Source organism: Podarcis cretensis (assembly GCF_951804945.1).
Source record: "Podarcis cretensis genome assembly, chromosome: 2".
NCBI lineage: Eukaryota > Metazoa > Chordata > Lepidosauria > Squamata > Lacertidae > Podarcis > Podarcis cretensis.
This window is the reverse complement of record NC_137171.1, coordinates 38588805-38614755: the sequence shown is the minus strand read 5'-3', so window position 1 is coordinate 38614755 and position 25951 is coordinate 38588805. Positions and strand designations below refer to the sequence as shown.

At 42.1% G+C, this 25951-nt stretch overlaps 1 protein-coding gene and 1 long non-coding RNA gene across 6 annotated transcripts in view; one reads left to right on the top strand and one right to left on the bottom strand.

The window, feature by feature from the left end:
• Positions 1-25951, bottom strand: part of LOC307210413 — a 186543-nt gene that overhangs the window by 114318 nt on the left and 46274 nt on the right. The window lies entirely within an intron of this gene.
• The window catches only part of LOC307210254 (myosin-4), a 60880-nt gene that overhangs the window by 23629 nt on the left and 11300 nt on the right, over positions 1-25951 (top strand). For 3 of the 4 annotated variants that reach the window (XM_079965855.1, XM_079965857.1, XM_079965856.1), the window contains 5 exons: positions 1447-1572; positions 1681-1851; positions 3464-3568; positions 3905-4000; positions 4418-4703. In XM_079965855.1, the coding sequence (XP_079821981.1) occupies positions 1447-1572; positions 1681-1851; positions 3464-3568; positions 3905-4000; positions 4418-4573 (654 nt within the window). In that variant the 3' untranslated portion in view covers positions 4574-4703. Of the gene's footprint in view, positions 1-1446; positions 1573-1680; positions 1852-3463; positions 3569-3904; positions 4001-4417; positions 9345-9570; positions 9612-12594; positions 12831-12918; positions 13063-14296; positions 14454-15350; positions 15379-16360; positions 16476-16559; positions 16653-16792; positions 16857-16949; positions 17049-17149; positions 17254-17493; positions 17633-18895; positions 19015-19121; positions 19272-20398; positions 20570-21060; positions 21365-23206; positions 23269-24228; positions 24317-24411; positions 24530-24918; positions 25043-25127; positions 25265-25951 lie in introns of those variants that run through there. The other variant, XM_079965858.1, reaches the window with a different exon arrangement.

Below are 25951 nucleotides of genomic sequence, written 5' to 3'. Positions count from 1 at the left end.
AGTGGTGGTGGGGATGAGTGTTCAGACCCCTGGGCTCTCACTTGTGGGGTGCTTTTCAACATTTACATGCAGCCACTAGGAGAGATCATCAGGAGGTTTGGGCTGGGTGTTCATCAGTATGCGGATGATACTCAGCTCTACCTCTCTTTTAAATCAGAACCAATGAAGGTGGTGAAGGTCCTGTGTGAGTGTCTGGAAGTGGTTGGAGAATGGATGGCGGCTAACAGATTGAGGTTGAATCCTGACAAGACAGAAGTACTGTTTTTGGGGGACAGGAGGTGGGCAGGTGTGGAGGATTCCCTGGTCCTGAATGTGGTAACTGTGCCCCTGAAGGACCAGGTGCGCAGCCTGGGAGTCATTTTGGACTCACAGCTGTCCATGGAGGCACAGGTCAAATCTGTATCCAGGGCAGCTGTTTACCAGCTCCATCTGGTACGTAGGCTGAGACCCTATCTGCCTGCAGACTGTCTCGCCAGAGTGGTACATGCTCTGGTTATCTCCCGCTTGGACTACTGCAATGCACTCTATGTGGGGCTACCTTTGAAGGTGACCCGGAAACTACAACTAATCCAGAATGCGGCAGCTAGACTGGTGACTGGGAGCGGCCGCCGAGACCATATAACACCGGTCTTGAAAGACCTACATTGGCTCCCAGTACGTTTCCGAGCACAATTCAAAGTGTTGGTGCTGACCTTTAAAGCCCTAAACGGCCTTGGTCCAGTATATCTGAAGGAGCGTCTCCTCCCCCATCGTTCTGCCTGGACACTGAGGTCCAGCTTCGAGGGCCTTCTGGCGGTTCCCTCACTGCAAGAGGCCAAGTTACAGGGAACCAGGCAGAGGGCCTTCTCGGTAGTGGCGCCCGCCCTGTGGAACGCCCTCCCATCAGATGTCAAAGCAATAAACATCTACCTGACATTCAGAAGACATCTGAAGGCAGCCCTGTTTAGGGAAGTTTTTAATATGTGACATTTTAGTGTATCTTTCATCTTTGTTGGAAGCCGCCCAGAGTGGCTGGGGAAACCCAGCCAGATGGGCGGGGTACAAATAATAAATTATTATTATTATTATTATTATTATTATTATTATTATTATTATTATTATACTCCTGATATATATGTGCCCATCTTTTTTTGCAATGTTGCTGATTCCATTTTCTACTCCTTATGGGTATACCTTCATGATATGGTCAAGTGCCTCCAAATGACTTCATCAATTAAGTCATCTCCATGTTTGTTAAGCCTGAATCAATGCTCTAAGAACTGGAAAGTAAACATTAACTTATAATTTGAGAGCTTTCTTAAGGGTTGATGAAGGCTCCAAACATTGCATTTGCTGTTTTCTAGATAACCAAGAATGCCTCCCACACCAAAGAAACATGAATTTCATGCTGAATATATTACGGTTTGCAGCTAATAGTTACATGTCAGTTTTATTATTCTTCTACAGAACACCAGCTTGATCAACACCAAAAAGAAGTTGGAAACGGATATTGCCCAAATCCAGAGTGAAATGGAGGAGACAATTCAGGAAGCACGCAATGCAGAAGAGAAGGCCAAGAAGGCCATAACTGATGTGAGTTTGGGGGATTTTTCCTTGAAAATATTTCCCTGATTATACTTGGCATACATGGCTTTCTGATTAATAATAATAATAATAATAATTTACTATAACAATTAATAGGCAGCCATGATGGCAGAGGAGTTGAAGAAGGAACAAGATACCAGTGCACATCTGGAGAGGATGAAGAAGAACCTAGACCAGACTGTGAAGGACTTGCAGCACCGTCTTGATGAAGCAGAGCAGCTGGCATTGAAAGGAGGGAAGAAACAGATCCAGAAACTGGAGGCCAGAGTGCGTATATCTCATACAGGAGCAGTTTCCCCATGCATTTTGAATCTTGAATAATCATTTCCCACACTTTCATTCTTCACTCCCTGCTTTGCCCGCACAAGCAAGAAACATACAATCTAGGAGAGGTAGTATCTGAAAGTCTGGAAGGCAGCAATGGTAGTAGTAGTTTGCTTTTTTATATATTCTTGATGCCTTTCTTCTGGGAGAAAGTCTCCCCTTTACACACAAATGCCCATTCTCTCTGAAAACTACACAGAATAAACTTTCCCCTTTGCTTCAGTTATTACTCCTACCTCCACACCAACCTCAGACCTATTTGCATATCTAGGAACCAACATTAGTAACCATGTCAAGTAACCAGAAACACACAACACACGTTGGGTGACAGACCAGGACTTGGGGAAACAGGGGTACATATTCAGTGTCTGAGAATTTGGAGGGGCTCATGGTAGCATGGCCACAGGGATGGGCCACAGATGAATAGAAATGAAAGGAAGAAGGAATCTTCTATTATATGGTTCTATGAATTGGGGCAGCTCAGGTAAGGAAGCTGACAGAAGATAAGGTTGAAAGTTGCTATCAGAGGAATGAAAAGGGTGCCAAGGGAAAGATGGGACAATGACTGCTCCCCACTTAAAACGGGGGGCGCCCTTTGCGTGGACGCGTGCAGCCCTGGATCTGGAGTGGCCCCATCAGCATAGGCTTTGCCTTCCCTCAGGTGGGATACCTGGAGGTCCCCGCCTACCCCAGTGAGTTGTCCAATCCCACCTGGGGGAAGCGTTGCCAGGGAAACCAGGCCAGGTAGGGGGAGGGATTACCTGCTCACACAATAGAGGGTGGATCTTAACTGGTAATCCTCACTTGGCTCCAGAGCTTCTCCCACCCTACCCACCCTCAGTTAATGTCTTCTTTTGCAGGTTAACTTTTCTTCATAGGTTTTGCAGGTTAACCTGTCTCCACAGGTATGCGGGCGCTGCTACGATAAGGTCGCTGTTAAAGGGCCGGAAAGGAATTTCCCTGCATTGGCAGGTTGCGCCTTTCCCGTAGCAAAACATCACAACTTTGGCGGTATCAGGCCTTGGGCGGAATCCTTTAGTCCATCTTCCTCTTTGCGGCGGCGATACCAGGGTTCCCCGTTAAAGGGGTTTTTGAAGGGAGGCTTTGGCCGTACGCCGAAAGGTCGTCATTGCTCTCCCCTGCAGCGGCGTAACGGGGGCGGCTATCTCTGCTTGAACATATGTTCTCCAGAGCCGGCCCATCCCCCCCCCACACACTGGATAACCCTGATGCTCCCTAGGTCCCCGGCTGGGGACTAGGGAGGGAGAACGCCCAATGCCTGAGCCAAGGTCTACCCACATTTGAAATTTAATAAAGTTGTGGCCAATTTAATCCCATAGCACATTGTCTAGAGTCGTTATTCCACTTGACGGGGGGGACCACTCGGGATCTGGGGACTCCGCCTGTCCACGCAAATGTACCTAGAAAGTTTCTACCCATTCAGCTGCAGCTTATCATTACAGCCATATTTCTGTATACATCATCATGATTTAGTGAGTAGCACTTGGATTAGAATACCAGCTAAAATGCAGACGTCTTTGTTTTTGCATTTCAGGTTCGTGAGCTGGAAGCTGAGTGTGAGAATGAACAGAAGCGCAGTGCTGAGGCTATAAAAGGTGTACGAAAGTATGAGAGAAGAGTAAAGGAACTGACCTATCAGGTGAGAATGGAGACTTCCTTTTATCTAGGGTTGCCATATTCCCAAAAGTGAAAATCCGGACAAAGTTGTTGAGCTTTTCTTTTTTTTGGGGGGGGGGGTCAAAGTTGTTGTTTGGGAACATCTCTCTCCCCCCCTCACCAAATTAAGTTTTTAGGCTTTTAAAAATATTGTAAAGCATTTTAAAAAACAAAAATTGCCCTGCTTGCCATAAAATCTGCATGGAAGCCATTACCAGAACCTGATTCCCGGACGTATGGCAGCCCTACTTTTATCTGAAAATGTCGTAGGTACTTGCATGTGAGTTCACACTCTCTTCTCTTACTTTTAAACATTTAGGCTGAAGAAGACCGGAAGAATGTTCTGAGACTCCAGGATCTTGTAGATAAACTACAGCTCAAAGTGAAAGCATACAAGCGACAAGCTGAGGAAGCTGTAAGTATCACACAGAACATGGTTCAAAAGTTTTGCCTTGTATGTATTGCACCAGCACACAAAACCCTACTGAATAATGAAGTCTAGTTTTGAGCAGAACATGTTTAAATCACATACAAATATTTTGAATTTACAGCATTTCTCATAAGAGAATTTATACACTGCTCTTGTGCACCCAAGAGGTGAAGACCCCATGGAGCTCTGCGCATTCAGGAGCTGCCCTACTATCTTAAATATTATAGAATTATTCACATACTTGCAGTTTTAGCTTTAAATTGAATTGTATACCCTTCAAAATGGCCTGAGAAAAGTTAGTACATGCTATGTGTCTAGTTTGCTAAGAATTCAATCTGGTGCAGGCTGAAAAGCAGGAAGGACTTATTTCTGCCATTTTCATATCTCTCTGTCTGTTATCAGGAGGAACAATCCAATGTGAACCTTTCGAAGTTCCGCAAGATTCAGCATGAGCTGGAAGAGGCTGAGGAGCGGGCTGACATTGCTGAGTCCCAGGTTAACAAGCTCCGGGTGAAGACCCGAGAGGTGCACAAGAAAGTTGTTGTAAGCGAAGAATAAGCTCAACAAAGAGATGTAGAGTGACTGAAGAGAAGCACAAAATGTGAAGCTCTTTGCCACTTCCTGTAATTAATGTTTATTCCCCTCACTGTTTAGAAAATAAAGATGGTAGATTCCTTTGCATACTAAATATGGACATGGCTTTTCATTTTAACTTATTAGTAAGTATTAGAGACCTGGAAGGATTGTGCATTTCTGGTAACAGTCTTAACTCTGCCCTATTGTGCATTCAGTTGAACGCAGTTCTCAGTTTCATGAATATACCGGTATATGTTGACTCTCAGAAACATTATTATATAATCAGTGAATCACCATGAAATTGAAGTTTACTTGCAGTTCACATTAAGCCTTAGTTCTTATCTTTAATCACTTTGGGTTTCTCTTCATGAAGCAAAGGCAGAAAACGAATGTTAAAATAAATGAGCAAAATCTTATATGGTTAGTTTAAGTAAATGGTAACAAAACACATTGACATTGTTATATTGAGCCCAGCTGCTGAACACCAAATGGGATGAACAGGAAAATGTGCAAACATATATTGCTAAACAAGGACCTAAAATACTGTTTTTTGTTTTACAAGAAAGCACTTTCTTGAGATGAGTGTATCAACTATTTCTGAACTGTACTGTGCCCTCTAAACTAAGAATGAACCTAATGAGCACTGGGGCTTAACCATATGCAACTCTATGCTGGATTCTTGCAATGCTGTCCAAAGGGCTGTCTTGTCCTTGGGACAAACTGTAAAGATCAAGGCAGGTTGCCAAGTATGCAAAGGTTCTAAATAAGCCTTTCACTTCGTATGTAGTCATAAGATATCAAATTCAATTGTATGGAGCTATTAAATCAACAGGTGATTTTGGGTTATAAAGGTAAAGGTACCCCTGCCCGTGCGGGCCGATCGTGTCCGACTCTAGGGTTGTGCGTTCATCTCACTTTATAGGCCGGGAGCCAACGCTGTCCGCAAACACTTCTGGGTGACGTGGCCAGCATGACAAGCTGCATCTGGCGAGCCAGCGCAGCACACGAAACGCCGTTTACCTTCCCGCTATAAAGCGGTACCTATTTATCTACTTGCACCCGGGGGTGCTTTCGAACTGCTAGGTTGGCAGGCGCTGGGACCGAACGACGGGAGCACGCCCCGCCGCGGGGATTCGAACCGCCGACCATGAAATCGGCAAGTCCTAGGCGCTGAGGTTTTACCCACAGCGCCACCCGCGTCCCTGATTTTGGGTTATAATATTTTTTAAATCACTGATCAGTACTATGAAACCTCATGCTAAATAGATTCATTTAAACAAATAATATCAAGAGTATGTTACTTAGTATTCACATCATAATGTTATAGCAAAGGGATCAGCTCTAAATTGAGCACTCTTTTAGGGGTTTATTATCTGGTTCCAAACTGAAAATACATACAATGCAAATGATATGAACCCTGGATGTGAGTTAAATAGGAAGTAGCACACAAGTAAAGTAGTTCAGAATAAACTGCATGTATTTGTGCAAAAATGTAAATGAACACAACCTATACACTTTGAACAAATATTACTGGTCAGAACAGGACTTTCAATTACCATCCAGCTGTCCCCTCCCCCCAGCTTCAGAGAGCCCCCCCAAAGTTCCACAGTAGATTTTGGGAGTACACAGTGGGCTGTAGTGGGGAGAAGGTGAAGGAGAAACCTTGTTGTGTTGTGGACACCTGTTCACACTATGTTGAATCTCACCCAACATCTAAATATTGGGTTTCTGGTAAGTCTACTGTTAAAACAAATATATATAAAACTGAGATTTCTTGTCAAAAAAGTTTGCCTTGAAAACATAAAATATTTACCAGAATGTCTGGAAGGAAGTACAACAAACGTTATGCAGAGCAGACTACTGAACTACCAAATATTATAACTGGAAGGTATTTTTCTGTAGTGTTTTAAACAGTATGATAACCACACAAAATATAATATACCTCTCATTCTTTTTTTGATCAATTACTAACTCACTGGATTTTAATTCTGCTTCTGGTTTGGGCCTGTATAGGACATACATGCTACATATATAGGAGTATAAGTATACATTCTGTGTCAAGTGTTCTTAAATTTAAAGGCAGCTGCTGATTCACCCATCACAACTGTTCTATACTGTATCATTTCATATGTTGGGTTTTTTCAAGTGGGGGTTGGTGGTGCTGCTAATTCACTGTGCAGATAGCATAAACTGGGGGGGGGGGACTCTTTGTAATAACCTTGTATAAGAAGTCTGTAAAAAAGGGAAGAAACTTCTAGTAGTTGGCAATTAAATAGCTTTTCCATAGCAAATAGTTAATAGAATCCCTGAAAGACCCTAGAAAAGACATTATTTATATCACCAAAAACATCTGTACTTAAAACTACCTGTGCAGGGTCTGCAGCAATCACTGGTGATTTATTACTTAACAGAATTTATGCTTAAGTAATATTTGTATTTTCCTATAAATTAAGCATTTAACCAATAAGTAATTTTCATCTGTAATTGCTTTGTTTTAGCAAATGCTTAATTTTTTTTTTCAAAGTTGTTGTTCCTTTTCATCTTGAAGCTACAAAAAAGATTTTTGCTCCTTCCATGTAGTTCTGGATATTGTTTTACCATCTTCTAAATCCTCTCCAAATTGTTTGCATATCAAAACTGTCACCAGTATCCAGGCTGAGGATCATCTAATACCAAGCAGTGCAACGTTGCACTCTCTCTCCTCTCCCAATCTAAATTATACCAGCACAAATCAAACAGCCATTGGTTGCACATGTGGGCTTGAAACAAAATACACAAAACTGTAAGAGAGGTCCTTTCCACTTGTTTGACAATATGGTGTTACTGTGGTTTATGTGGAGTGTGCAGTCCTTGGGTGTGCAAGAAGTGAGAAACCATCTTAAAGCAATTATTATGTTCACTACCACAGAACCTAAGTCCTATAATGCATGTCTCCTAAGCTCTGGGAAATGTCCCCAGTGACCAAGTCATGTTACAACTTTTAGGGGGTGGTCATAGATTTTGATTAAGGTCAGGGAATGCAACAAAATCCCTGGGAAACCTATCTTTACAACTACTAAAACGCCACTGATAGCTCAGTGGTACAGCTCCTAGTTAGCAGCTATCGAAGCAGATGAAAAAAGACAGGAAGGAGGGACTATTGAAGGCCAAAGGTAGGTGAATGTCAAGCATGAGGGGTCTACTTCATCTTTTCCCTAAAACCTCATGTCCACCAACTAGAACCAAGTGAAAGAAAGAGGGAAGATGCACACTTAGAATTGAAGATCAGGGCATCTCTAAATTCAGCATAGTCTGTAAATTTGCTTTCAGTTCCAGAACTTTGCACAGCCTTTTTTTTGGGGGGGGGGGGAGAGTGGGAGTTGTGATTGCTGAATAATAGCAAAACAAAAATCCTTGTTGATCTACTACACTTCACCCAGAGATTATCCTGTAGATCCCTAACTACTTTCTCCTCACCGCAGTTGTAGGCACCCTCCTGGCCTTCCAAAGCTGAACTCCTGGCCTTCCAAACAAACGGGCAGTGGCTAGATAAAAATGGAAGCAAAAGGAATAGTTCCTAGATTGGGTAGGGAGAGTGCAGTGGGGTGATGTTGGGCTTCCTCTGGTCCATAATGTCCTGCAAGTTAAAGTTAAAAGAAGTTAAAGGGAGAATGCAATACACAAATAAGGACTTGGAATAGAATTATATCCAATTGTGGTGTCCCACTTGTGCAAAATATTTCTGCATGTGCATGCAAATGGGACTTACTCTTCCAGCCCCCCCCCAAACCCCATTTCTCTGGATGGTTGCAGGACATCATGGAGCAGATTATGGAATTAACGGTGTTGCAGATGAAGAAGTCCCATTTGTATCCACTGGTGCAACAGTGGATCTCACTCATAGAATCTTCAATGCAGCATAAGTGCCTCAGGATTTTTACGTCCAACTGACAGCTCATTCACTTTTCTGTCACTTTCATCTCCTTCCCAACAACCTTTGCCTTTCAAGACAGGAGTTACCCTTCACAGCCTCTTCATTTGGACTCTATTGCAGAGCACATGCTCTCTATAACTAAAATTCTAGTCATGGTCCGGAGGGTTTATGAGCACAGTAGTTGTCCAAAATTGTAATCATAGAAGGGATGCCAAGATTCTTAAGCCTCCAATTCCTTACCAATCATCACGTCTGTTTATCACTGTCTGAAAATAGTAGACAGAATTCCATATTTTCATCAAATGATTTTAAATGCTTCAAGAGACACCAACATTTGCTGTAATAAATTTTGTCAAATTATTTTTTCTAGGTGTTTTTTTAATCTGTGTTTGGTGCTAGTACTAGTGAGGAAGTTATTTATCATTTGTCCTCTGCTTAATCTTTTAATTGTTTAGCATTCCTAAGTGCAGATAAATTATTTTAAAAAATAAAACCTAACCTAAAAAACAAAAATAAACCGTGGGGCATGTTAGCTGTGATTTTCTATTTGGATAATTTCACTGAAAATATAAGAAGCCAGTGAGTCCTATAAAATATTTTTAGAAATGATACAAGCACTTGTAGTAATGGAGTGTCTTGAATATTTCTAATCTAAATATATCCAAGGATAATATGAGTAAGAATGATGCTTGCAGTCAACTTTGCCAAAACAATACTTTGCCAGAAATAATTGACCTGACCTATGCCAGAGGAGGTGCTATTCCCTGAGCAGACCTTATAAAAGAGTTCCTGGGACCTATCTTGTCTTTGATCTGCCTGCTCTCTGCATACAGCTTCAAGGTAAGTCATGTGCAGAAACAAGGGTTGCAGGGAAGGAGTAGAGGCCTGAAATTCTTCACATCCCAAGTCACTTGGTCACCTCTGGAACTAATTTATATGTGGATATTCAAACCTGCCCTGGAATTCAAACCTGTTCTTTCATCTATTTCTTCTCTCTCACCTATTCTTGGAGCTTTTTTGGCAGCAATTAAAAGAGGTTCATCTTTATTTATTTATCTTTTTTCAGTGGTAGCCAGCCTCAAGCCTGCATATAACACCTTGCACAAGGTAAGCATGCTAATCCCCATGGCATATTGAGAGTATAATATAAAGTATAAATGCTCTTGAAAAATTATATTTATAATGCAATTTATGCCAATACTAGTTACATGTCGAAAATATAATTTGAAAACTGGAATTTTTGTACAATGGTACCTCGGGTTAAGAACTTAATTCGTTCTGGAGGTCTGTTCTTAACCTGAAACTGTTCTTAACCTGAAGCACCACTTTAGCTAATAGGGCCTCCTGCTGCCACTGCGCCGCCAGAGCACGATTTCTGTTCTCATCCTGAAGCAAAGTTCTTAACCTGAGGTAATATTTCTGGGTTAGCGGAATCCGTAACCTGAAGTGTATGTAACCTGAAGCGTATGTAACCCGAGGTACCACTGTATAGATGAATTAATGTAGAAAAAGAAATGCAAATGTGCAATTTCAAATTAGTGATGATAAATAGGAGAGTGAGAGTGGTGTAATGGTTAGAGTGTTGGACTAGGTATTGGACCTGGTGACTAGGGCATGTTGAATTTTTCAACTTTCAAATCCCCCAAATGAGGGGTGCTAAAAAGTTGCAACATGACTTGTGAATTCAAAAGATATTTTGGTCACATGAGAATCGACCAAGAGAGTGGCTGACACCTGGCCACTCCCTTAAATAGGCTGGGAGTGGGCTGCTCGCAGCCCCCAAGCCCCAACCTCTGATTGGCTGAGGGGGCACTGCCCACCCTTATCTGAGGGCCCAACGCGGCAGTGCCAGCCATCCCCTCCCTCAGCTGCCCCGAAGATGGCAGCTCCCTGAACCCACCACAGCCGCCCACCTGGAGTCCTAGGTGAGCAGATATTTTGGCTAAATTAATATAACTTAGCGTAGCTTGGTAAATAAAATGTGTGTAAAATTATAAAGAAATCATGAAAAATGGTTGCCAAGTACTTGCAGTCATATTTATTTATATATTATACATATTTTACACTACCTGACACTTTCAGAAGGTAAAATTAAAATTCTTTGGTTTCCCTGAGAACAGCTTATTTGCTTCTTAATCAAACATAGACTAGCCAAGCTAAATGTTGTCCAATCACAAATATAGCTGATTTGAATTCCTCACACCCAAAAACATATTTTTAAGCCCCATCACTGAAGAAATTTGCAAAAACTAAGTTTCACCCCCTAAAATGACACACCTTACTGGGAGTCCAGGGTTCGAATCCCACTTAACCATGAAGCTCACTGGAGGACCTTGGGCCAGTCACTGCCTGTCAAGTCTAACCTACCTCACAGGGTTGTTATGAGGATTAAATGGGGAGAAGGACAAACAGATACATCACTTTGAGATCCCTGGAAGAAAAGGTCGTACAGAAATGGAATAAATAAATAGGAAGGTAGGTAGCCCAAAAATGCGTAACCCAAGGCACTATTTCTAGGTTAGCGGAGTCTGTAACCTGAAGCGTCTGTAACCTGAAGTGTATGTAAGCTGAGGTACCACTATATAGCCAAGGTAGATTCACGCATGAGGCAAGGCAAGGACGCAGAAATCCATAGGGGCAGCACCTGCTGCTGCTGTGGTGGCAGCGATGACTGTGGCACACCCCTTGGCGGCTGGCTCTGCAGCCTCCTGAGCAGCTCCTGCTTGTCTCCTCCTACCCCTAGGGAGTGGGGCTGCCTTCTGACGTTTTCTGAGCTCTGCACCTGCCTGGTGTGATTCAGAGCAGGCCCCTTCCCCACCCCCATGGCAGCTTTTGATTCCCACTTCAACTATTGGGTAAGGGTGATTTGATCCCCAACCCATTCCAGTTGTAGATCTTAACCCTGCCCCCCCCCCCCCCGCCGTTCCCAATGTAGATCTTCACTCACACCTTCTTTCTTGGAAGGAGGCCATACACCATTTTGTGGTTCACCTCAGGTGCCAAAATGTCTCGTGCCAGCCCTGCAAATATGCAAAAGGAACATTTGCTTCTGAATGCCAGTTGCTGGAAATTGCAAGTGGGGAGAGTGCTGTTGCAGTCAGGTCCTGATTGTGTGTATCTCATAGGCTGGTGAGAGCAAGATGCTAGACTAGATGATCCTTTGGTCTGATCCAGCAGGGCTTGAATTAGATGTACCCAAAACACATGTTGTATGTCACTGAATTCTTGTCTTCCAGAGTAATGCCCAATCTTCATTCTCTATTCTGCTGTTTTCTTTATTAGAAACAGAATTGGCTTTTTGCCTCCTAAATTCTCAGTATACAAGGTCTTTCTATATTATTTACATTCAACCAATACTACTCTCCTTGGAATACAGATATAGAAAGCATCTAGCCCAGGAGTCTAGTCTATTATGTCTTGAAGTAGCTCTCCAAGGTCTTCCCCATATGTTCTCTTAACTGGAGACGCCAGGGATCAAACCTGGCGCCTTCCTTATATAGGCAAAGCTTGTGTTCTGCCACTGTGGCTAGGGTAAATTTCCAGACATACAACCTCTGCCCAATGGAATGCTTGGTACTTGACACAGTAGGATCTTGAGCTCTACAGATCAGCATATGGGATATAAAAGTCTCATAAAAGCAAATTTTCATGTGTCATTGAGTAGTGGCCACAGAAAGTTATATACCCTGAGAGAAGGAAACCGACAATTCATCTTACTGAAGAGGAATATGCGTTCACGTGTGCACTTCAGGGTTTTGCGTTCATGCTGTTTTCCAACCATTCCAACAGAGGAATACAGCCCAGATGCCAATTTGTTTGTGCATGCAAATCAGATTCTCCTCACTGAATTAAACTGGGAAGCTCTTGAGTGTAGGGTGCTCTGTATACACAGATGTTGTATCCATATTTTTTCTTCCTTTAAATGAAACTACTTCCATAGGAAGAAGCATTGGATGCATCCTGAAAGTCCTATGCATGCATAAACAGTTACTAAATAAAGGTGACGGAAGGTTAAAAACAAAAACAAGTTAATACCATTGAAAGGATTATATTGATCCAATAACACGATGGAACATTTTCTCCCGTTTAGTGTTGTTGAGCTGCCTTCTATAAACTGCAGCCATGTCATCAGACGCGGAGATGGCCATCTTTGGGCCAGCTGCCCCTTTTCTCCGGAAACCAGAAAAGGAGAGAATTGAGGCCCAGAACAAGCCCTTTGATGCAAAGAATTCAGTCTTTGTGTCAGATCCTAAGGAGTCTTATGTGAAGGCCACTGTCACAGCCAGGGAAGGAGGGAAGGTCACAGCCAAGACTGAAAAAGGAGAAGTGAGTAGAAGACAACAAATGCATTGTTATAATTGCCTTGCCTCTACTTTTTAAGATGCCATAAACTTGCCTTTTGTTTCCTTGGCAGTCTGTGACTGTGAAAGAAGACCAAGTCTTTTCTATGAATCCTCCCAAATATGACAAAATTGAGGACATGGCCATGATGACCCACCTCCATGAACCTGCTGTCCTGTATAACCTCAAAGAGCGTTATGCAGCCTGGATGATTTATGTGAGTACAGTCCTTGTCTTTTATTTTTTTTTGCTTTCTGCTAATGCAGTGTTGTGGTCTCAATTAGGTAGATCTGTGTGCTAACCTCTAAAGCTCTATTGAGACCTCTGTGGATCACCGCCCTTGTTCTTCAGTGCAGCAAGAGATAGGAACAGGCTGGCTTTACCTTTGCTCTTTGAAGTGATTGTAGTCTCAGCACCATTTCTCATAAGAATCAGGAAAAGATGTGCAATAATTTTATTAAAACTTAAAAAGTTTTACTATTATCCTGTTATAATCTTGTTTCCTTCTTTGTGATTAAACATTTGTTCAATATTTTGGATTTTTGAAGAGGACATACACTTGATTTTTAGAAATCCAAAATCTGTCAAATAACAATACTGATATAAGAACGTTGCAGTTTTTATCTTTCTCCTTACCATTTATGGATAAATTACCGTAATTTTCGCCCTATAGGATGCACTTTTTCCCCTCCAAAAATGAAGGGGAAATGCATGTGCGTCCTATGGGGCGAATGCAGGCTTTCGCTGAAGCCTGGAGAGCGAGAGGGGTTGGTGCGCACCGACCCCTCTCGCTCTCCAGGCTTCAGGAGAGCCGCAGCGCCAGTCCCACAAGGTCGGGGGACAGCGGGGAGGCGGAACGCCGCCATCCCGCTGTCTCCCGATGTGGTTTGGAGGCTGACGGCGGGGAGACGCGTGCTTCTCCCGGCCGCCAGCCCCGCAAGCTCCAGGGACAGCTGGGAGGCGCAGCGCGTCCTCCCGCTGTCCCCGGACCTGATCTGCAGGCGGGCGGCGGGGAGAAGAGCGCTTCTCCCTGCTGCCTGCCCCGCAAGCTCCGGGGACAGTTGGGAGGCGCAGAGCGTCCTCCCGCTGTCCCCGGACCTGATCTGCAGGCGGGCGGCGGGGAGAAGAGCGCTTCTCCCTGCTGCCGGCCCCACAAGCGCCTGGGGGGGAAATAATTTTTTTTCCTTTATTTCCCCGCAAAAAAACTTGGTGCGTCCTATGGGCCGGTGCGTCCTATGGGGCGAAAAATACGGTATATGTTTGCCAACTTTTAGTTTGGCTGGAAGTTTTCAGAATTTAAGTCTATTTCTTACTTTATTTCCATTCATGCTTTTCACCCTCTAAAAGAAGGAACTACTTACATATTTTCCACAAGAGCAAAAGAATATAATAGTATTAATAGAAATATTACTACAAGCAGATTAATTGAACTAGTTCTGTTCTTCTTCCAGACTTATTCAGGTCTCTTCTGTGTCACTGTCAATCCATACAAATGGCTGCCAGTGTACAACCCAGAAGTGGTAAATGCCTACAGAGGCAAAAAGCGTCAAGAGGCCCCTCCTCACATCTTCTCCATCTCTGACAATGCCTATCAGTTCATGTTAACTGGTAAGTAAGTGAAAAGCTTTGGGAACAAATAATGTTTTCCTCAGAGGACCTCAGTGTCCTTTCACAATGTTGGATTAGTGCTGGTGACTGCATTCTTTATTCTGCTAATAAAATCATGAAGCTCACTCTCGCCACCATCTCCTAGCTTAATATGCCTGGCATTATGTCAGGATAAAAAAGCCGAGAATTGGAAAACACTTGCACATAGTGAATATGCTGTGCAAAGAGTACTGTATTACGTTAGAGGCTTAAACTGAAGATTTTGTGATATCATTTTCTCTTTCTTTGTTCATAAGCCTTTCCTACCTGCCAACACAGTTTTGGCTTCCCTAACATCCAGGATCCAAAACATATAGCCAATGAGGTGTTTGGATTAGGGATGGAGCAGAAATGTATTTGGCCTGCTGGTTAAAGTAAACCAACGTAATACATAGGTCCTTGATTTATATGCATGTTAGAATGCAGCTATCAATCAGATCACACAAAATGAACACAAAAGTATGTATTTTACATTAAAATGCATGAAATAATTTGGATTTTGGCATAAAAATAATCAAAAAGGCTTACAAAAATGCATATTTTATGGAAAGAATGTGTTTAACATGTATAAAAGGTATTCAACTTAATGCATTTTTGCTCATTTTAATAAAGAACTGCAAAAATCAAAAGTGGAACAGAAAGGCTGATCTACCCATCCTTAGCTTAATGAAGACCACATAGAAACCATTTTCTTAGGATTTAAAATACATGAGACTGGGAGTTCAGATGATATTTAAAATTATGGGGTTCTACTCCTCATGTATTCTTGGACAGATGTAGGTGCTTCTACACACACACACACTGCTTCATATTATTTTAAAATTAAAAATAACTTTTTAAACAATTTAATATTTTCAGATCGTGAGAATCAGTCTATTCTGATCACGTAAGTATCCTTTCTAGCTTTTTTCTGTGCAGACTTTTGAAATGGAAGCAGGGTGCTGTCATTGTATTAAGGAAAAATCATCCCAATGCTTAACATGGGACAAAACTATATTCATAACTTAAATAGCATAATAGTCATAGTTCTAAGAAACTTTGCGAATGCAGTTCTGCAATAGGAGCTACTCAGCAGTTTCCAAGATTTCTCATGAAACTGAAATTCCGAAGTCTGTTTGGGAAAAGCCATAGCAGTTAAACTGGTATAAAACCAATGTAAGTTTAAAAGTCCATAGCATATAATTATAACCATTAGAGCAGACGTGGCTAACTCTTGGTCTGGGGACCTGATTTGTGCTGTAAACAAATTTTGGCAGAGGTGACTTTAAAAGGGGGAAATTAAAATAGACCCAGCACAGGGATGGATGGAGAAATTTAAATTTCTGAATGAGATGTAAATCACTCCCTCCCCAGTCATCAGATCAATCCTTTGATGAGCAGGGAGGGGACAATAGGCCCCTCCTCAGCTGATCTACAAGGATCACCTGACGAGAGGGAGGCTGTGTGTATGCAACAATGTGTGTGCAAGAGTGCAGTAGGATGGCCACAGCTACTTTTAGCCACATATTTGGCTAGCATGCAGTCCCTGCAAGGTTGACCAAGAGTAAATGTGGCTTCAGGCAAAAAATGTTAGCCACTTCTGACCCATTGTTGACCCTCTATTGTGTGGGCAGGTAATCCCTCCCCTTACCTGGCCTGGTTTCCCTGGCAACGCTTCCCCCAGGTGGGATTGGACAACTCACTGGGGTAGGCGGGGACCTCCAGGTATCCCACCTGAGGGAAGGCAAAGCCTATGCTGATGGGGCCACTCCAGATCCAGGGCTGCACGCGTCCACGCAAAAGGCGCCCCCCGTTTTAAGTGGGGAGCGGTCATTGTTGAGAGACTTTCCCCTTGACTATTGGTTTCCTGTCCCACCTTTCATCAACAGTGGAGAATCTGGTGCTGGAAAGACTGTGAACACGAAACGTGTCATCCAGTACTTTGCAACAATTGCAGCCACAGGTGAGAAGAAAAAGGAGGAGGCCACAGCAGGCAAAATGAAGGTAAGCTTTGTGTCACAAAAGGATGAAATGTGGTTTTGATGCAGTCTCTATATAATTAATCTTACAATAATACATACATTGCAGGGTACCCTTGAAGATCAAATCATCAGTGCCAACCCCTTGTTGGAGGCTTTTGGAAACGCAAAGACTGTGAGGAATGACAACTCCTCGCGTTTTGTAAGTCATCTGCAGAACCTGAACATAATAGTTGGCCTTTAAGTGTAGTGCCTTATCATCATACACAGCAAATCTGTAGTAACCTATATGCAGAATCTGCCTCCTAGAATTTGTAATTGCCTATCTTTTCCTTTTTAAAGGGTAAATTCATCAGAATCCATTTTGGTGCCACAGGCAAACTGGCTTCTGCTGACATTGAAACATGTAAGGGCTCCTTCTTTAGATGAACTGTTTGTTTGTTTGTTTGTTTGTTTGTTTGTTTGTTTGTTTGTTCATTCTATTTCATTACCTTGCCAGATTTGCTAGAGAAGTCCAGAGTTACTTTCCAGCTGAAAGCTGAAAGAAGCTACCACATCTTTTATCAGATCATGTCCAACAAGAAGCCAGAACTAATTGGTAAGAGGCATTTGTTATAGTGGCTGCTGCTGCTGTTGCTAAAATCTTGTGCTGATGCTGGATTATGCAATGGATGAAAATCTGTGCTTCTCCTTATTCAGAGATGTTGCTGATTACTACCAACCCATATGACTTTCACTTTGTGAGTCAGGGTGAGATCACTGTTGCCAGCATCAATGATCAAGAAGAGTTGATGGCAACTGATGTAAGTAACTTATAGAATGGAATATATGGAATTTAATTAGACCAGTTTTGGGCTGAATTTATTCAACAGAAATTAGATGTCTTGGGGTGAGGCATTCTAGAAATGCTGGGGTTGATGATGTGTGTCTGCGTGGGGGGGGGGGGGATCACAGTGCACTAATAGCCGAAATGCTCTTCCTCCAAATGAAATGGTAATTTGAAGGGCCGGTTTTTGCTCAGCATTTTAACTTTTGATTGATAGGAAGCCATTGACATCCTGGGTTTCACTGCTGAAGAAAAGACAGCCATTTACAAGCTAACTGGAGCTGTAATGCACTATGGGAACATGAAGTTCAAGCAGAAGCAACGTGAAGAGCAGGCTGAGCCAGATGGCACTGAAGGTATTCACAAAGTATCTCTGTTATGGCATTATACTTGGGGCCCTAAATACAATATGGATTGTGTGTGGCTATGAAGCAGCAATTTGCATAGTCTATTAATAAGGTATTGTTCTTTATTATGACTATTTGCCTCACTGATTAACAAACATGTTGTTAGGTGGCCAAATCTTAGAATCATAGTATTGTAGAGTTGGAAGGGACCCCAAGGGTCATCTAGTCCAACCCCCTTGCAATGCAGGAATCTCAACTAAAGCATCCATGACTGATTGACATCCAGCCTCTGCTACAAAGCTCCAAGAAAGGAGAGTCCATCACCTCTCAGAATCTACTCCACTGTAGAACAGCTCTTACTGTCAGAAAGTTCTTCCTGATGTTTCTCAGAGTCTCCTTTCTTGTAATTTGAATCCATTGTTTTGGGTCCTAGCATCTGGAGCAGGAGAAAACAAGCTTGCTCCATCTTCCGTGCAACAGCCCTTTAAATGTGAAGATGGCTATCATATCTCCTCTCACTCTCCTCTTTACCAGGCTAAACATACTCAGTTCCCTCAACCACATAAGGCTTGGTTCCCAGACCCTTGATATCATCTTGGTCACCACCCTCTGCACATGTTGCAGCTTGTTAATATCTTTCTTAAAAGGTGTTGCTCAGAACTGGATACAGTACTCCAGGTGTGGTCTGATCAAGGCAGAATAGAGTGATACTATTACTTCCCTTGGGGTGTATGGAGTCTTTGGGGAGGGGTAGTACTTCTGGTTGGGGGGACATGTTGCTCCTTCTGGGGTAGTTTGTCCTCCTTTGGTCCCCAACCTAGAGTCAGCTCTCACCTGTGGCTCCTAGAAGCTGTCAGCATGCGACAGCGGCCACACCCCGAGAACAGCTTTGACTGGCCAGCTAAACCAGGTGAGGATAGCTGATAGGTCTCAAACCCTTTGAAAGTTAGGGTCTTCCCCTGCATGTGAAGACAGACTCCAGAAGATTGAACGTTCAGTACCAATAGTGGGCCCAATGGTCAAGAAGGCGGTTACTGCATGTGCTGTAGAGGGAAGTAAGGGACAAATGGGGCTCATCAACCTGGGAAAGTAGCTCATCTGATTGATAATAGTGTAAGTGAAACTGAACAATTTAGAAAAGATTCTGAAACCTATATAATTTTGAGGTTAATGATTGTCATAAGTAGAATCTATGTCAGACAAGCAAAATATATTTTGATAAATTGTGGTCTATTTGTGCTGATAATCCTTTCTTCTTATGTTTGTGTTCAGTGGCTGACAAGGCTGCTTACCTCATGAACCTCAATTCAGCAGATCTGCTGAAAGCTTTGTGCTACCCCCGAGTCAAGGTCGGCAATGAATATGTCACCAAAGGCCAAACTGTTCAGCAGGTGAAAATCTATGAAATGTTGGATGCACCACTTGATTAACTACTATTCCTCGGAGGTTTGGTCCTCTGCTTTGTATATTAACTCCAGTTTGTATCATGTTATTCTAGGTGTATAATAATGTTGGAGCTTTGGCTAAAGCTGTCTTTGAGAAGATGTTCTTGTGGATGGTTGTTCGTATTAACCAGCAACTGGATACTAAACAGCCAAGGCAATACTTCATTGGTGTGCTGGACATTGCTGGCTTTGAGATCTTTGATGTAAGTGAATGGAACCTTGTCACAACGAAGGTGGATCCCCACTCCCCAGGTCTTTTAAAATCTCCTGGAATGTTCCTTCTGAAATAACCTGGTCAGCTTGTAGCACAGGATGGCAATTCCCACAACTGTACTGCAATGGACTGACTGGACAAGCTTTGCAGGTGGTAATAACTCATCTAAGTAGCACAGATTCATAATTTCAAAAGATAGCTAGTATACAGGGAAGTCTTGAGAAAGTGTTACTAGAGAATGATGAGGTCCAGGATAGCTCCAACATTGCAGAAGGACCTCAGTGAAGCTGACAGTACACTTAAAATGGGTAGGGATGAATACACAGAAGTTCCTCTGACCGCATTAATATTACTTCTATTTATAGCATTTTTCTTCATCTGTTAGGTCCACCTATGTAGTATATTTAATCCAAGTTAATGTCTAATGGGTGGAATTCTTTCAATCAGGTTAAGGGTAGCTTAGGTAGACATGCAGGTGGAAAATAAGCATATGGGTGGAAAATATCATGAAGTACTGTACCTAGAATTGAAAGTGGGTCGCACTGAGTTGTACTCTTTAGAATAAATGTACTCTTTCCCCCACTAGTTCAACAGCCTGGAGCAGCTGTGCATCAACTTCACTAATGAGAAATGCAGGCTTTGAGATTTTTGATGTAAGGAAATAGGGAGAAATTTAAAAATAATAATTGTAAAGCACTGGAGAAACAGTGTTTTGTATTGGCCAGTTCAAAACTGTATTACATACTGAAGTGTGACTCTGGCAGCTGAAACATTTCAACTTATACAAGTTGCCATTCATTGAAAACATGGAGCATTTTCCTATACTATAAAATGTGTAACAAAATGTAATTAATCTCAAAGAAAAGGCACATCTAAACTGATGCCTTCAAAGTGTTTCAGCATGCAGCACAATACTAGAAGCCACATACCATGCAGGAACTGAAACACTCAGAGGACTGAACTGAACCATACAAATGCAAAGACTAAATGAGGCTGAGAAAAAGAACCCATACAAGTCTAGTTCTGTGGGCAAATGCCTGCAGGAGAGGAAAGAAAAGTGTCAAGCTGCTGTAGGGCTGTTTCATGTTACTGAAAATGTTTCTTGTTTTTCTGTAGTACAACAGCCTGGAGCAGCTGTGCATCAACTTCACTAATGAGAAACTGCAACAGTTTTTCAACCATCACATGTTTGTGCTGGAGCAAGAGGAGTACAAGAAAGAAGGAATTGAATGGGAGTTCATTGACTTTGGAATGGATTTGGCTGCCTGCATTGAACTCATTGAGAAGGTCTTTTAAAGAAGTTTTTGTTAATCTTGCATACAATGTAATTAAGCAGTCTTTAAAGTTTGAAAGATGTGTCCTTACTTTAAACAACAAAACAGCCATTTTATTTAATTTAAATTCATTCTTATAAAATAGTATTTGCTTGCGACATAAAAATAACGGGAAGAGAGAGGGTCAAATCTGCTTCTTAGTGTCTCATGTAAAAATGCCTTGATATGGCATTTTAGAAACTCTTGCCATACTCAAAATACAATCATTCAACAGGAAGCCTTACAGAACAATTCTTGACTGTCATTGTGCAATGAAATCCCGACCTTAAGTTACATATTTGCAGAAAGAACCTCTTGCTTTATTTCCCCTCATTAAAACCACAACACAAGGTGGCTGGCCAAAAAACCCTATCCCTATGACATTTGCTTGCAATAATATATGCTAATATTACAAGCCAACAGCACACAAGTTATAAAATCTTGCTTTCTCTCTGCTTCTTATAGCCAATGGGTATTTTCTCCATCCTAGAAGAAGAGTGCATGTTCCCCAAGGCAACAGACACTTCTTTTAAGAACAAGCTCTATGACCAGCATCTTGGCAAATGCAAGAACTTTGAAAAGCCCAAACCTGGCAAAGGCAAGGCTGAGGCTCACTTCGCCCTGGTCCATTATGCCGGCACTGTGGACTACAACATCAGTGGGTGGCTCGACAAGAACAAGGACCCCCTGAATGAAACAGTTGTAGGACTGTACCAGAAATCTTCAATGAAGACATTGGCCTTATTGTTTGCAGACCGCCCTGCAGAAGGTAATTCCTGCTGCAATTTGCAATTGGCTCATGAACATAACCCTGAATAGGAAGGAATGAACCTAAGTTCAGTAACAGCAACCATTTATTGGGAGTGCTGCAGCACCATCCGCATATGGCAAAACTCAGTCAGTCTGGTTGAAGATTCAAGAAGGGCAAAATCGCACACTGATTTTAAACCACCAAATGTTAAACCATCAAATATTTTGCATACACACCATACATTTAAAGCACACATGCAAGAATCCTGGGAACTGTAATTTAAGGATGCTAGGAATTATAGCTCTGTGAAGGGAAAATTACAGCTCTCAGGAATCTTCTTTTTTTGGGAGGGAAGCAATAGGACTGCTATAGGAGTATAGCATCTAGATCAAGGGAAGTAATAGTGCCACTGTATTCTGCTCTGGTCAGACCTCACCTGGAGTACTGTGTCCAGTTCTGGGCACCACAGTTCAAGAAGGACACTGACAAACTGGAACGTGTCCAGAGGAGGGCAACCAAAATGGTCAAAGGCCTGGAAACGATGCCTTATGAGGAACGGCTAAGGGAGCTGGGCATGTTTAGCCTGGAGAAGAGGAGGTTAAGGGGTGATATGATAGCCATGTTCAAATATATAAAAGGATGTCACATAGAGGAGGGAGAAAGGTTGTTTTCTGCTGCTCCAGAGAAGCGGACACGGAGCAATGGTTCCAAACTACAAGAAAAAAGATTCCACCTAAACATTAGGAAGAACTTCCTGACAGTAAGAGCTGTTCGACAGTGGAATTTGCTGCCAAGGAGTGTGGTGGAGTCTCCTTCTTTGGAGGTCTTTAAGCAGAGGCTTGACAACCATATGTCAGGAGTGCTCTGATGGTGTTTCCTGCTTGGCAGGGGGTTGGACTCGATGGCCCTTGTGGTCTCTTCCAACTCTATGATTCTATGATTCTACTAGGAATGTATGGTGTGTGTGCAATTGCAGGTCCTCTGGTTTTTTCTGAGGACCACTCAACTAACACTTCAGCATATCTCTGTTCCAAATATTATTTCACATTCACCCATCACTTGTCTTTAAATAATCGTACAAGAATCCTAACCTTCCAACCATCGGAGTAAATATGGTGACAATATATTATTATGCTTAGGTCTGGAAGTCCCCACCCCCACCCCCTTACTGGGAACAGCATTTGCAGCCTCATTGCAGCAGCAGGATAACACAGGGTCACATTCTGGTGTGGTTGTTTTCCTGCACCTCTCATGTAGGGAACAATGAGGCATTGCAGAAGTCAAGAAGCCAACCAGTATTAGTCTGGGCTCCCTGTGAGCTGGATTTCCAGAGAAGACCTGAGTAAAGACTTTGCCCATCTGGGTCTGCTCTGGGAGTATTTAAGAAGCTGTGGCAGGGTGAGGGTTGACCATTTAGGGGGTTACTTTGAACTTGCTGTGTTTTTTGTTGTTGTTTTTTTAAACCAGTTGCTGTTTTCAGAGCCAGGAAGGCATTTGTGCTACAGTCACTTGACTGGCCAGGTCTATGGGTTTTGCCTGCCTCATAGCAATCGTCAAACTTTATGGTGGAAGAGGGAGACCCCTAAACTTTAGTCAGTTGGAATGGTTCATCAACCAACAGGCAAGCTGACTGATCTTCCTGATAAATGCCAAATGCTTACACCAAACCTGTTGCATCTGTAATCAATAAAGTTGTCACCTAATTTGAATCCAACACACTCTCCCATCCTTGTCCTTGGTCTGTGCACTCCACTGCTGCCTCACTGAACCTACAGCCACAAAGGTAGTTTATACAGAAGAATAACACATAAAATCCCTGATGTATATGTTTTAATTATAATATGTTTTATTATTATTCAGAGGGAAAGAAGGCTGCAAAGAAGAAGGGTTCTTCATTCCAGACTGTCTCTGCTCTTTTCAGGGTATAGTAAAATCTTGGCTTAAGATATTTGTAAGGGGAGAAAATTCTGATTTCATAGGGCGGCCATATGTCCAATTTTTCCGGACATATCCGGGATTTGGGCAGCAGAAGTGGCGTCAGGGCGAATTTTCGCGGAGTCAACAAAATGTCTGGGGAAACCCAGACGTACGGCAAGCAGGGCGATTATTTGAAAGAAATGCTTTAAAAATCCTAGAAAAGCCTGCCCCTTTTTAAAGAATATTTTGGGAATATAGCAACCCTAAATTTCACAATCACAGAACACCAGCATGCCTCTAAGCACAAGAGAAACGTATTATAGGTGAAGGCTGAAATTCTGTGGTAGAGTACATTGCCTGCGTACAAATGACCCCAGTTTTGATCTTTGCTCAGGAAAGACTCTAGTCTAAAATCCTGAGGAACTGCTACCAGTCAGTGTAAACATTACTGTGCTAGACAGACCAATATTCTGACTCCATAGAAGGCACCTTTGTATGCTCTGATAGATCCATCAAGAGTTTAAGAGTCCAAGACTGCTTAGTCCTAGAACAGAAAGCATGCAACTGAGCTTCTTGGAGAATGGGCATGATAAATAAATTATACAAAACACTAGGTCACTGCATTCTAGTCTAGCTGAAGTCTCACAATGGTCTATGATCTGGAGATTACCAAGGCAAACTTGAAAGTGCCCAAGTCTTTATCACTAGAATAGTGCACAGTTTGTGAATTGGACAAGGATTATTTTTTGAAAAACCCACCTAGGTATCTAGGAGCAATCCCAAATTGTGCTCTCAATTTGTCAGAGGAAGTATGAGTCCAATCAGGTTAACCACACACCAATTTCATAGAGGGTTTTCACAGTTTTCCTCTAATTTTTCTTACTAACTATGGAAAATTTAAAGGAAGTTTTGCATGTATATGTGTGTGGAATTTGTTAACCAGGCTCTGACTTCTAATTCCACAGGAGAACTTAAACAAACTGATGAGCAACCTGAAGAGTACTCATCCACATTTTGTGCGTTGCCTAATCCCCAATGAAACTAAAACCCCTGGTAAGACACAGAACTCTACTTTGATTTTTAAAAAGAAAGATGTGATGCACCAGTTGGATACATTTTGGTATTCATATCTTCTCTTATTTTCTAAGGTGCCATGGAACATGAACTTGTATTGCACCAACTGAGATGTAATGGTGTGCTGGAGGGCATCAGAATTTGCAGGAAGGGATTCCCAAGCAGGATTATTTATGGTGACTTCAAACAGAGGTCAGACTGCCCCCCAATTATTAACCTATTGGTTGTTTGTAGTTGTTTTGCCCCCCCCTCCCCATCAATAGTTTTGAGTTGCTTTTTGGCTGTTTCTAATATTGCATTCTAGCAGTTAGCACCACGTTTGGACAAAAGGCTTAAGGGGGGGAAATGCCATCAGTGACAATTAATAGTCCTTGCATGAAGAGATTACAAGAAGGCCCCAGTTAAATTTAGCCTCAGTTAAATTTTACTAGTCTCCCTGATTTAGGTAAATGGCCATTAGGAATAATATTTGTTTAAACATTTACAATCAGATGCTAAACCGGATGGACCATTGGTCTGACCAAGTTCCATGAACATAGCATCAAATCATAAGCATCTTTATCTTCCAATTCTTCTAACAGATATAGAGTTTTAAATGCAAGTGCCATCCCCGAGGGACAGTTCATGGATAGCAAGAAGGCTTCTGAGAAACTTCTTGGATCTATTGATGTTGACCACACCCAATATAAATTTGGCCACACAAAGGTAAATTTACTTTTTATTACAAGACTGTAATATTAAGAGTTTGTTGAGACAGTGACCAATACTTTGTAATATTTTCTTTTCCCAGGTCTTCTTCAAAGCTGGCCTTTTGGGTCTTCTGGAGGAGATGAGAGATGACAAGTTGGCACAGCTGATTACACGTACACAGGCTATGTGTCGTGGCTACTTAGCAAGGGTGGAGTTCCAAAAAATGATGGAAAGGAGGTAGAGTTTTGCCATCTGTAAATAGAACTCATGACCACACTGACCTATCATGTTAATATGCACTACACAAGGATTACAAATAATAACATATATAAAATACTCTTTAGGCTACTCTCCAAATTCTGGGGCAGATTCTATGTAAAACTTGTAAGAAGTACAGTCGTACCTTGGTTCTCAAACTGAATCCGTTCTAGGAGTCTGTTTGACTTCCAAAACCATTCGAGAACCAAGGCACGGCTTCTGATTGGCTGCAGGAGCTTCCTGCAGTCAAGTGGAAGCCATGCTGGACGTTCGGCTTCCGAAAAACATTCAAAAACTGGAACACTCACTTCCGGTTTTCGATTGTTCAGGGAAAGTTTCAGGAAAACCTGAAAACTTTGAGTTGCAAGGCGTTCGGCTTCTGAGGTTCCATTGTACACCTTAAAAAAGACTGTGTGTGAAGTGGTACTAAGTGGCAGTTCTCATAGGTCTCTTAACATTTATTCAGTTTGCATTAAATTTGAGTGTAAGAAGTATAAAAATAAAGTGACAGCTATGCCAAAGAAGCATAATGAAATTTCAACTACTTTATAAAATAGTCCTATTTTTGGAAGCTTTATTTGATAAATTTCTTCATATACCCCATGTGCTCCTGAAAGTATCAACCCCTTCTTTATAAAGAAAAAAAATAATTCATTTTTCTTACTC